This window comes from Bubalus bubalis, chromosome 21, assembly GCF_019923935.1.
Source record: "Bubalus bubalis isolate 160015118507 breed Murrah chromosome 21, NDDB_SH_1, whole genome shotgun sequence".
NCBI lineage: Eukaryota > Metazoa > Chordata > Mammalia > Artiodactyla > Bovidae > Bubalus > Bubalus bubalis.
In genome coordinates, this window is record NC_059177.1 from 14,317,476 (window position 1) to 14,330,078 (window position 12,603).

General features: G+C 38.2%; 1 protein-coding gene across 10 annotated transcripts in view; it reads right to left on the reverse strand.

Moving 5' to 3' along the window:
- Positions 1-12,603, reverse strand: part of ULK4 (unc-51 like kinase 4) — a 505,777-nt gene that overhangs the window by 466,335 nt on the left and 26,839 nt on the right. For all 10 annotated transcript variants that reach the window (XM_045163883.1, XM_045163885.1, XM_045163880.1 and 7 more), the window contains exons 12-16: positions 12,015-12,111; positions 7,561-7,665; positions 5,721-5,781; positions 4,198-4,379; positions 3,280-3,326 (exon numbers count right to left, since the gene is read on the reverse strand). In XM_045163883.1, the coding sequence (XP_045019818.1) occupies positions 3,280-3,326; positions 4,198-4,379; positions 5,721-5,781; positions 7,561-7,665; positions 12,015-12,111 (492 nt within the window). The remainder of the gene's footprint in view (positions 1-3,279; positions 3,327-4,197; positions 4,380-5,720; positions 5,782-7,560; positions 7,666-12,014; positions 12,112-12,603) is intronic.

A 12,603-nucleotide genomic window follows, 5' to 3' on the forward strand; every position in this document is an offset into this window, starting at 1 on the left:
ACAATGATCATGGTTGCACAGCATCAGTACTACAATATACATAATGCCATCGAGTTATACACTTTAAATGGCTAAATGATAAATTTCGTTATGTACATTTTATAAATAAAATTTCTTAAATTACAATATTATGCACTATCTGTGAAGTATACCTCCGTAAAGTTGATTGACAAAGGTTATGCTGGGAAAGACTGAGAGCAGGAGGAAAAGGGGGCAACAAAGGATGCGATGACTGGATGGCATTATCGACTCAATAGACAAGAGTCTGAACAAACCCAGGGAGACAGTAAGAGACAAGGAAGCCTGGCATGCTGCAGTTCATCTGGTCATAAAGAGTAGAACATGACTTAGCAACGGAACAACAAACAGTAAGATTTTATAAATGTTCACTATTATGAGTTCTAACAAAAGGGCATTTTTATACAAAGTGACTGGGAACGCAGGCTGATATGTTTCTACAGAGCATTTCGGCAATTTATCAGAAGTCACAAAAATTATCTATTGCTCTCTACCTGTTCATTCTAATTCTACAAATCTGCCCTGAGAGGAAAAACAAAAAATAGATAGGCACAAAGATTTAAGCACAAAAATGTTCACCAGTGTATCATTTACAATATTATAATACTACCCAAAAATAGGGGCAGGGTAAATAAAATGATCAAATGTTCATAGCCTATAAAAAGAGGCATACCACAAAAAAAATCCTGGGCAAAAAAATTAATGACATGAAAAATATATAATGCGTTATATAAAGGGAAGAGAAACTTACAAAATTACACCACATTATTTTTCATTTTGTTTTCCTATATACAGAACACCACCAAGGAGCAAGCATACCTACTTCAACAGTGATTATCCCCTAGCTGAGTTAAAGACCCTGATCATATGCGGTCAAGGTGATAAGACCTGGATCAGAAAAAGCATCACTGGAAGAAGTAGTATTTGAATGGACAATGAGAGTAAAATAAGACTCCGAGCAGAGGGCTCATCTAGCCATCATTTTCCTCAAATTAAAACTGTTTTACAAGTAACTGAAAGTCACTCAGTTGTGTCCAGCTCTTTGCGACCCCATGGACTATGCAGTCCATGGAATTCTCTAGGCCAGAATGCTGGAGTGGGTAGCCTTTCCCCTCTCCAGGAGATCTTCCAACCCATGGATCAAACCCAGGTCTCCCACATTACAGGTGGATGCTTTACCAGCTGAGCCACAGGGGAAGCCCAAGAATACTGGAGTGGGTAGCCTTTCCCTTTTCCAGCAGATCTTCCCAACCCAGAGATGGAACTAGGGTCTGCTGCATTGCAGGCAGATTCTTTACCCACTGAGCTATCAGGGAAGCCCGTTTACAAGTAAACTTCAATCTAAAAAACAGTAGTACCTGGAAAGGATTAAGAGTGTCTGTTTTTTTAAAAAAAAAAAAAAAAAGAGTGTCTGTTTTTAAAAGTCAGCAGGGGGCACCCCATTCAAAGCTGTAATTTGAGTCTCACCGAAGGGTTAGATGTCATTTTCTTTTCACTGAGCATACCACAATTCTTCTCAAAGTTTAGTAGGCTCAAAAATGATGTAAAAATCCTATTTTGTAATGCCAGAATTTACCTTAGGAGAGTAATATTAGAAGATGTGTAAGAGTAATTATTTACGAAAGCATTTGTGGACACCTGTTGCTTCCCCCGTATTTCACCAGCAGGGAAGAATTCCTCTCCTACCACTGGCCCATTTTACAAAACGCCTTCACCTTCGTGTTTTCATGTGCTTCTCAACAATAAATTAAGCTTGACAGCACCAACTACAGCTCCCACACCCCCAAAATACACTAAGCACCCACTAAGAACCAGGCACCGTACAGGTATTTCATACACCTACTTCACTCAATATTTAATGGAAACATTTTATACATGTATAACTGAATGACTTTGCTGTACACCTGAAACACAACATTGCAAATCAACTATACTTCAACTTTTTTTAATTGTAATTGTTACCAAAAACCTATGAACTTGGTACACTATCCTCATTTTACAGATGAGGAAACTGACACTCAGCTGTTGTAATCATTTCCCCAGGGGCAGACCTGTGATCCACTCCCACATCTGTCTGAATTCAAAGCACTTTCACTATCCCACAGAGATTCCCTCAGAAGCTGAGAGTCTCTGAAAGAAATAATCAATCATCTGATCAAGGCTCACTGGTGACCAGAGCACAAAGCCTGCTAACACTTTATCTAATGTGCTTTTCACCAAGTATGCTGCCTCCATATAAGCAGGTACACATCCTTCCATCACAAGTTTACAGACCATAATCTCATTAGATTTTGTGAACCACCTTAAGGCAAGATAAAGTGGCAAAGGAAAACACCTTAGTGTAACTAAATTAAAACATAGGGATAAGTGTAAAGTATTTGATTCAGAATATTCAAGGGCTTCCCTGGTGGCTCAGTGGTAAAGAATCCGCCTGCCAATGCAGGAGACACAGGTTTGATCCCTGATCAGGGAAGATCCCACATACTTCGGAGCAACTAAGCCTGTGCTCCACAACTGTTGGGCCTGTGCTCTAAAACCTGAGAACCTCAACTCCTGAGCCCACGTGGGCAACTCCTGAAGCCCACATGCCCAGAGCCCAGGCTCTGCAGCAGGAGAAGCCACTGCAATGAGAAGCCCGCCTGCCACAACTGAGATCCAGCACAGCCAAAAATAAATAAACCAATTAAAATTATTTTAAAAAGAATATTCTAAAGAGTAACCAAGAATAAAGTTTTAAAGTAGTTTATATAACCTTAGAATTGTATTTATAATATTAGGATAAGGATAGCTCAGTTGGTAAAGAATCCGCCTGCAATGCAGGAAACCCTGGTTCAATCCCTGGGTCAGGGAAGATTCACTGAAGAAGGGATAGGCTACCCACTCCAGTATTCTTGGGCTTCCCTTGTGGCTCAGCTGATAAAGCATCCGCCTGTAATGCAGGGGACCTGGGTTTGATCCCTGGGTTTGGAAGATCCCCTGGAGAAGGGAAAGGCCACCCACTCCAATATTCGGCCTGGAGAATTCCATGGACTGCAGAGTCCATGGGGTCTCAAAGAGTCAGACACGTCCAAGTGACTTCCAATTTCACTTTCACTTTTAAACTTATAATTGGAATGGTACAGAAAGGACTATGATTCAGAGTTATCATTACTTTAGAATAGTTCGTAATAAGTATTTAAGAGTATGTGCTTTTAATAAATATGTATGTTTTAACTACTTAATAAAATAAGAATAATTTATTAAAATATAAATGTTACTTACATATCCCAGTTTGGAGCTATTCGCAAATGCTGGATTAGCAACTGGAACTAGAAATATAAAAATTAAAATGTATTTCAATCATGAAATGAGATAGCAATTGACCACTAAATTAACAAATCAAACCTATATACAAATGAAATGCAAATTCTGCACCAAGGAAGTAATTATTTACAAAGATGCAAAAGCACTAAATATACTGGATAAAAACTAAGAAACAAGTACGTCCAGTTTCTCCAACTCAATTCTATTCTCTAAACACGCCACTGCCCCTTACCCCACAAACATAAGTACCAAATAAGGAACTATAACACTACTCTGCAAGAAAATAAACTTAAATTTTTTCAAGGTAGTTCCCCAATGAAGGCCCAGAAAGGAAAATGCTCCTTACTGAGGATGACTTCAAAAGCTCTGCCAAATTCCCATGGTTTCATTGATGAGCCAAGACAGCCCAAGAAATAATATTATCAGAGGAAGAAGGAAAAACGCTTAGAGACTCAATTCCCCATTCAGTGTCACATGAGAAACCTTGGAATTCACCAGGAAGACCCAGGAAAAGAGCCCCTATTCCACATGGGCAGCTCACTCCAGCAGCTGATGAAAAGATTGCTCTCTTACGATTTCATGGATGAAATAAATCTTACAATTACTACAAGTTAACATAAAATGCAAGTGTAACATAACATAAAAAGAAGCTCTTCAAAGTCAATGTCGATTCAAATGCCTTTAGATACAAGCATTAAACAGAGGACAATACTGGCAAACCTGTCATCCTGATAAATCACTTTTTTCATTTTAATTAAACTGAATTAGTATTTTAGTGCTTGCTTTTCTCTCTATAGAAATAAAAAAGTTAAGTGCAGAAGGCAGACTGCAAGGACGTGAAAGGAGTTATTTGCTTCCCAATATTTAGGAACCCACCAGCGGGGAGTGGAGGAGCCTGGTGGCCACCTCCCTGTGCCCAGCTACCACGCACAGGTAGCAGAGGAGATTCAGCTTGGCTCGGGAGGCCCCCGTACTCTTCTCAGTGGAGTCGATCTGCGAGCACACTTGTTGCAGAAAATCATTCCAATCCTGGTCTTCTAGAAATATTAATTTATCCACTGCAAAAGAAAGAAAATAGTAAAAGTGGGGATTATGTGAAAAAAGATTGCTAAAAATGTTGCAAGAGAAAGAAGAACACAGAATTTCAATAGCTAAAGTGAGGGCAAAGAAAATTCTAACTTTATACTATCAAAACCAAAAACACTCTAAATATGCCACTACTTTTAGTTACTCTTCTATAGTCTTCTATTTTTCTACCCATGGAGATGTTTTAAACTATGTCAACTGAAAACTATGCTTAAAAAAACAAGGCAGATGCCTAAATTTAGTAGAATTTTCTTGCAACCAAGAGCATAACAAAGTGCAAAGTTAAATAAAACTGTACTCTGAAAAAAACAAGATGGCCTTTGCATAAATAAAGCAACCTAGCCTTAAAATATTGGGAAAGCCAAAATTTTTATAGTTATTATGAAGTCCCACTGAAATGACTAGTAAATGTAACTAGGTTAATACAGAGTTGAAACCATCTGGGAGTACCACCTCCAAATGCCTACAAACAAAAGGCAGAAACTGGGAAATGAAACGCCAGCTAAAATTAACATAATTTCACCTAATCTCTATATTTAAACAAAATAAGCTTTAACAATAATTTCTTAAAATAATTCAAACTAAAGTGGAAAAGGGAAGGAATATTTCGAGATAAACCCCTCTAAGTTTTCACAAATTGTGCCTCTACTTGGAATACTTAAAACGTGAACATATTTTAATTTACATTTACTTTGATTTCAATTTTTAGATTCTACTCCAGCTATGATGAAGAATCTTTCCAGGTCTAGTTTAAAACATAATTTATCAAACAAAATACATCAAAATTCAAGGTATTAAAAAAATTCTTACACTCACCCTAAATAAGACTTTCCATTAGGAAAAAAAGAAAAGTAACAATCACGCTTCAAGTCTCTCCAGGCCTACATCATCCCCACAAAAATGAGCCATCTGATTCCAATCTCAACTGCCCCACTCCCTTAGGTAAATCTCGATTCTTCCTTATGGTTTCCAACTCTCTGTACCCACAACAGCACGATTAATGTTGGAAATTCAACTGGCTTTTAAGGTCCAGGGCGGGAGAAGGGCCCACACACACAACAGGAAAACCCACCCAGCTTCACAGAAACTTTCCTGCCCCGAAGAGTCCATGGCAGCCTGGACCCAGCTGAGTAAGGCAAATGCTGGCACAAGAGGATTATAGCTGGTTTCTTAATGCCTCAGGAAAATAGCCAGTTGGCAGGAAAATAAAAATTTAGCTATTCATAAATAAAATATTCCATTTACAATTAAATTTTATATTTGTATCTGTCTGCCATGAATCTATGTGTTTGATAAGCCCTTTAGGATCCTACCTGAATGTGCTGGTAGATGCAATATTTTTGGATCATATTTAATTGGTGGTTGTTTCATAATCTGTGGTTAAAAAAAAAAAAAAAACTTTTGAGATGGGTATCTGTCTCCTGATGTATCTCCTATTCAGTTCCATTCAGTCGCTCAGTCGTGTCCACCCTTTTGTGACCCCATGGACTGCAGCACGCCAGGCTTCCCTGTCCATCACCAACTCCCAGAGCTTACTCAAACTCATGTCCATCGAGTCAGTCAGTGACGCCATTACAAATCAACAAGGACAGAGAAGAACAACGTAAAATGTAACACCAAAAAGAACAAGCATTCAACAGAGCCCTTTCAGACTAATGCACAAATATGAGTGATAAGGCGTAAAATAAAATCATTTCAATTGACGTCTGCAAAAAAATAAAACTTCATGGAAAAGAGTCAGTCCACCCTATCTTGGCTTACTCTTAAGCTAATTTACTTCTAGGTTAGAAATTAAGTTACTCAATAAATCTTTATTGGCTGCCTGTCAAGGCAAAGCACTATGCTAAGTGGGAAGGGGGAGAGAAACACATCAAAGACATGATCCAACTGCCAGAGAGCTGACACTCTGGTTGGAAAGATAAGACAAACATCTGTTAAACAGCAGAAAAATCATGAAATATTTATATTAGAATGCAAACATGGCAGGACATAATTACAGACTTCAGAGAAATGTTTCTAAGAAACTAGAGAATCAATAAGGACTTTAGGTTTGATGTGGTCAGGATTTACGGAAGAGCTGGAAGGTGGGCTGAGGTCTTGAACAGAAGACCATATGGTTTTCTCAAGCAAAATGAAGACTACACGTAGCAGTTGGATCCATGAGTTTGGGTTAGCTGGGGGACTTCATTGTGACACTTTTAATTTAAAAATTCAACCCTCATTTCTATGTCTAACGTTTCCAAAAACTCCCTAGGGAGCATTTTTAAAACTTGCTGGTAGTATTCTCATCAAAAAATGCATAACATCATCTGTAATCATGAGAAATGCTTAGGCAAACCCAAACAGAGGGACATTCTACAAAATACCTACCCAGTACTGTACTCTTCAAAGTATCAAGATCGTAAGTGAAGTCACTCGGTCGTATCCAACTCTTTGAGGCCCCATGGACTGTAGCCCACCAGGCTCCTCCATCCATGGAATTTTCCAGGCAAGAGTACTAGAGTGGGTTGCCATTTCCTCCTCCAGGGGATCTTCCTGACCCAGGGATCAAACCCAGACTTCCCACACTACAGGCACGCTTTACCGTCTGAGCCACCGGAGAACCCCAAGATCATAAGAGACAAGGAAAGAGTAAGAAATTACCATAAGACCATGGAGTACAAGGACCAATTGGAGGCAAAAGATCCCAACTGTAACATGGGATCCTGGCACAGAAAAGGGACACCAGTGGTCCAAGTGATAAAATTCAAGTAAGTTCAGCAGTTACTCGCACTGTACCAATGCCAGCCTCCTAGCTCTACTAACCTTATGCCATGGTCCTGTACAATATTAACACTAAGAGAAGCTACACACAAGCTCCCCTTCTCTCGCCATCATCTGCCCTGCAATCCTGACCACCTATGAGAGCTATGGTCTCTCTGTGATCAGCACCCCACCCCAGCCGGGGAGCGCTGCTCATTGACATGTGCCTTCACCACACACCATCAGGGAGCGTGTCTGCAGTCATTCATCTAAGTAAGTATGGGCATGTGGCAAGAAAGAAAGAAAAGCAGACAACCACAAGAATCGGGGGAGAAGATAAGAATGGGGAATGAAAACGTCACCCAGATTCCAGCCCCAGAGTGTTAGGGTGTCTTTGGGGTCTTTCCGCACCTTCGGATTGTCAATGATTGGGGTGATGACAAGATCTGAGTCTGTGTAGATAAGCTCTCTCATCCGGGACTCCAGATCCTGCTGACTCATGTGGCCACTTGCAATCTGGAACAGTAACAAGAATTAGACCGTTTCTGTGATTGCGTGGGCTCAGTTGCTTCAGTGGTGTCCGACTCTTTGCAACCCTGTGCACTGTAGCCTGCCAGGTTCCTCTGTCCATGGGATTTCCCAGACAAGAAAACTGGAGTGGGTTGCTGTGCCCTCCCCTCCGGGCACTCTTCCCAACCCAAGGATTGAACCCTCCTCTCTTGCATCTCCTGCACTGGCAAGCAGATTCTTTCCCACTAGTGCCACCTGGGAAGCCCCATGTTTTAAGAGGCGGAGTCAGTAACATGCTAAATAGACTCCACTGAAGAAGGTCACTTGTATTGATGGACCTCCACTGCTCTTCAAAACACTTCCACAGATAGTCTCGTCTGATGTTCACAAAAACCCTATATCTACTGCATTATTATTCCTGTTTTTACAGGTGAAAAAAACAAAGCTCACAGCAAGTAGCTGACTTGCTTGTGTTCACCACAAAGCTTGGTTAGAACTACGAAACAGATCTTTGATAGTCTGATGTGCTCAACTATGAAGAGGCAAACTCATCTTACAATTACCAGCACGTTTTTTATCTTTCATCCACCAAAAATTAATCTATTTCTGCTTTACCAAATAGTCAATATAAAGCTTAAATTACAGTATAAAAAAATTCCAGGCTGAAGTAGGTATTAAACGCCTATATCTTTATAAATCCCAAAGTGGAATTGATACATAATGAAAACGAATAACTAGATGTTCCCCTTCAGTTATTCAAGATGCTTCTTTGTGCTCTTCTTAAATTCAATTTTTATTCCTAGTGCTGTTGCCTTAAGTATTTCACATCAGAAAAAAAATAAATTGGATTTACGCATCAAGAATGTCCACTGAAACTCTGACCAACAAACTGATAACCAGAAAATCAAATCAGTAAAGTGAAAAATATATAGAAAAATAAACAATTCAAAACTAAGGTAAAGGACAGAATAATTAGCTAATAAAGTTCCTGGAAACCACAACCACCACTTTGCAACTTAGAAGACAGAATATTAGAGACTCATGAAGAATTAGGAGGAACTTTTTAAAAATTGTTTAAAAAAAATTTAAGAACACAGACTTTCAAAACAGAAAAACTCAAAAGGAAAGCCAAGATGAAATCAACTGAAAAACTTTTAAAATAATCTAAGAATTAGTAAAGTAGACCAATTAGAAAACTATATATGTAAAAATTAATTTCATACATATACAGTGAATGTATGCATAAAAACAGATTATAAAAATACCATGTATCAATGACAGTAGCAAAAAATAAACTGTTAAATAAAATGCTCAGGAATAAATTAATCAAAAGGTACAATGAGGTCTTATTAAATGAAAAAAACTTTTATAAAATTATGTCCCTTTGTTTAAAAATGAACATACATGTATAGATATAAAAGTAGTTATATCAAAATGTAATCAGTGGTTACTCTAGGTAGTAATTAAATTACAAGCAGTTTTTTGTTCTCTTTGTCCTCCTCTACATTTTCCAAGTTTTCTAAAATTTTTGTAATTGAATAAAAAGCATCAGGTATCATTTAAAGAATTATAAAATCTAAGCTCCCTTATAGTAATTCTATAATTAGTGCTTGAATATTCTCAATAAGATGATTACATACACTCCTCTACAATAAACATCTGGCAAGAGAAATTGAACATTTATCACATTTCAGAATGCATCTTTTTACTTTTACACTGATTCCATATCTCACATTTAACGAAACATGTATTAGCACAGGGAGATTTTATTATAACCTTTTACCATTTCATTTCAATGCAAAATTAAGTTTCACATGGTTCAAATGCATTTCCCATTACATAAAAATTATGGTAAGAATTAAAAGCAATTATATCTACCAAGCAAAAAGTACAATAAAAGATAACATGGAAAAATATTTAATTCAAAATATTTCTGCATTCAAAACAACTATGATTGAAAGAAACTAAAGAAGGCCTAAATAAGTAGAAAGAGATCCCGTATCCATGAAAGCAAACTTTATACTGCTAACATGGCAATACTCCCCAAATTGACCTAGATAATCAACATAATTGTTCTCACAATCCCAGATGGCTTCTTTTCAAAACCTGGTGAAATGATCCTAAAATTCTGATGGAAATTTGAGAGACCCAGAATAGACCAAGAAAAAAAAAAAAAAAAAAACCTTGAAAAAGAACAAATTCAAGAATCATACTTCCTAATTTCAAAACTTACTAAAAAGTCACAGTGCCCAAGACACTGTGCTACTAGCATGAGGGAAGAATCAGTCAGTGGAACAGAACTTGGAGTCCAGAAATAAACCTTTGATTTAAGTTAATTAATATTCAACAGGGCTTCCCTGATAGGTCAGCTGGTAAAGAATCCTCCTGCAATGTAGGAGACTCCGGTTCAATTCCTGGGTCAGGAAGATCCCCTGGAGAAGGGAATGGCTACCCACTCCAGTATTCTTGCCTGGAGAATTCCATGGACAGAAGATCAGGGTGGGCTGCAATCCATGGGGCTGGAAAAAGTCGGATACGACTGAGTGACTAAGCACAATATTCAACAAGAATTCCAAGCATTTAAATGGGGAAGGAAGAGCCTTCTAAACAAATGGTGCTGAGGCAACTGGATGTCCACATGTAAACCAAAGAAGTTGGACGGACCTCCTTACCTCGTGGCATATACAAAAACTAACTCAAGATGGATTGCAGACCGACAAGCATAGAAATAAACCTTCATGACCTGAGAGCTGGCAACTGTTTCTTAGTTATGACACCAAGGGTACAGGCAACAACCAACATAAAAAAGACAATCTGGTCTATAGCAAAATTCAAAACATTTGTGGTTCAAAGGACACCATCAAGAAAGTGAAAGAACAATTCACAGAATGGAAGAAAACGTTTATAATCATATATCTAAAATATATAAAGAATTCCTACAACTCAATAATGGGCAAAAGGATTACATAAACATTCTTCCAAAGAAGACATATATTCCCAATAAGCACTCAAACAGATGCTCAGTATTATTAGCCAACGAAGAAATGAAATCAAAACCACAGTGAGATCTAATCTGACACCCACTAGAGTGGCTATAATAAAAGAGAGACAAGGGCAGCACTGTTTACAATCGCCAAAAGGTTGAAGCAACCCAAGTGTCTATCAAAAGATGAGTGAATAAATTAGTACAAACACACAATGGATATTTCTCAGCCTGAAAAAGGAATGAAATTCTGATACAGGCTACAAGACAGATGGACCATGAAGACATTATGCTAAATGAAATAGTCCAGATACTAAAGGACAACTACTGTGTGATTCCACTTACGTAAGTTTACTAGGCAAATGCACAGAAGCAGAAAGTAGAAGAGCTGTTGTCAGGGTCTGGGGAAAGTGGGGAACGCGTAGTACTGACGGTTACATAACAATGTGACTGTATCAACACTATATGCCACTGAACTCACACTAAAAAATGGCTAAAATGGTCAATTTTATGTAATGTATATTTTACCACAATTTTAAAATCTACTGACTGGCAGGCAGTAACAAGTCTTGGTAAGTATGTGAAAACTGGACCCCTCACACACTGGTGCTGAGAATGTAAAACGGTGCAGCTGCTTTGGGAAACGATTCGGCAGGTCTTCAAAAGGTTAAAAAGAGTTATCATATGATGTAGCATAGAATACATACCCACACAGAAATGTACACAACCGTTCATAGCAGCATCACTCAGAAGAGCCAAAAGAAAACCACCCAAATGTCCACAGACTGATGAATGGAAACATAAAATATGGTATACACAACAGAATATTATCAGGCAATAACAAGGAATACAGTATTGATACATGCTGCACCTTGGATGAATCTTAAAAAACATTACATTAAGTAAAAAAAGACAGTCACAAAGGATCCCATATTGTATGATCCATTTAAAGGCATATTTATAAAGACAGAAAGCAGATTAGTGGTTGCCTAGAGCAAAATGTTAGAGAAACTGGAAGAAAACAGGAGTGACTGCTAATGGGTAAACAGGGCTTCTCTGTGGGATGATGAGATTAACTGTGGTGATGACTGCATAACTCTGAGTATGCTAAAAGCCTCTGAATTATACACTCTAAATGGGTGAATTGCATGGTGTGTCAATTACATCTCAATAAAGCTGCTATCAAGAAAACACCTATGAAGCACCTCTCTCTTAAGAGTACTTACTAGAAAAACCAGTGATAATCAAGGAAGATGACTTAATTGTAAATCTTGCAATTACAAACATAGTTCACAGATTAACTTGCAATTATTCTTGTGAGTCTCTGTTATCTTGCATAAGAAAAAAAATGAAAAATTCTATCTTTGCTTACTTTGGTCAAGGGAGAAGTCTTCTGTGGTGAACTCTGAGTCACAGCATCACCAGGACTTAATGCCACTGCCGTGCTGGTTCTTGGAGTAGGACGAGAACTGAAAAATGCACACCGGTTAACATTATTCAAGGGGCTTCCCAGGCGGCATGAGCAGTAAAGAACAAGGAGACACAATGCAGGAAACACAAGAGATCCTAGTTCGATCCCTGGGTTAGGAAGATCCTCTGGAGTAGGAAATGGCAACCTGCTCCAGTATTCTTGCCTGGGAAATCCCAAGGACAGAGGAGCCTGGTGGGCTATAGTTCATGGGGACACAAAGAGCTGACCACAACTGATCAATTGGGCATGGCATGGCATGCTATATACAGTATTTTGTTTTAACTAGAAGCTTAAAAAATATTATTTTTTTAATGTCTGCTGATCTAGGCAGGATTTACATTAATAAAATAGCTCAGATATTCTACAAAGCATGGAAAATGTTTATAACTTTATTTCATAAAATGTTTGAACTGGTAAATTACTGTGGTACCTACTTAAGCAACAAGCTATAATCCTCATCTGTTTTTAATGATTTCTCCCACCCTTATCA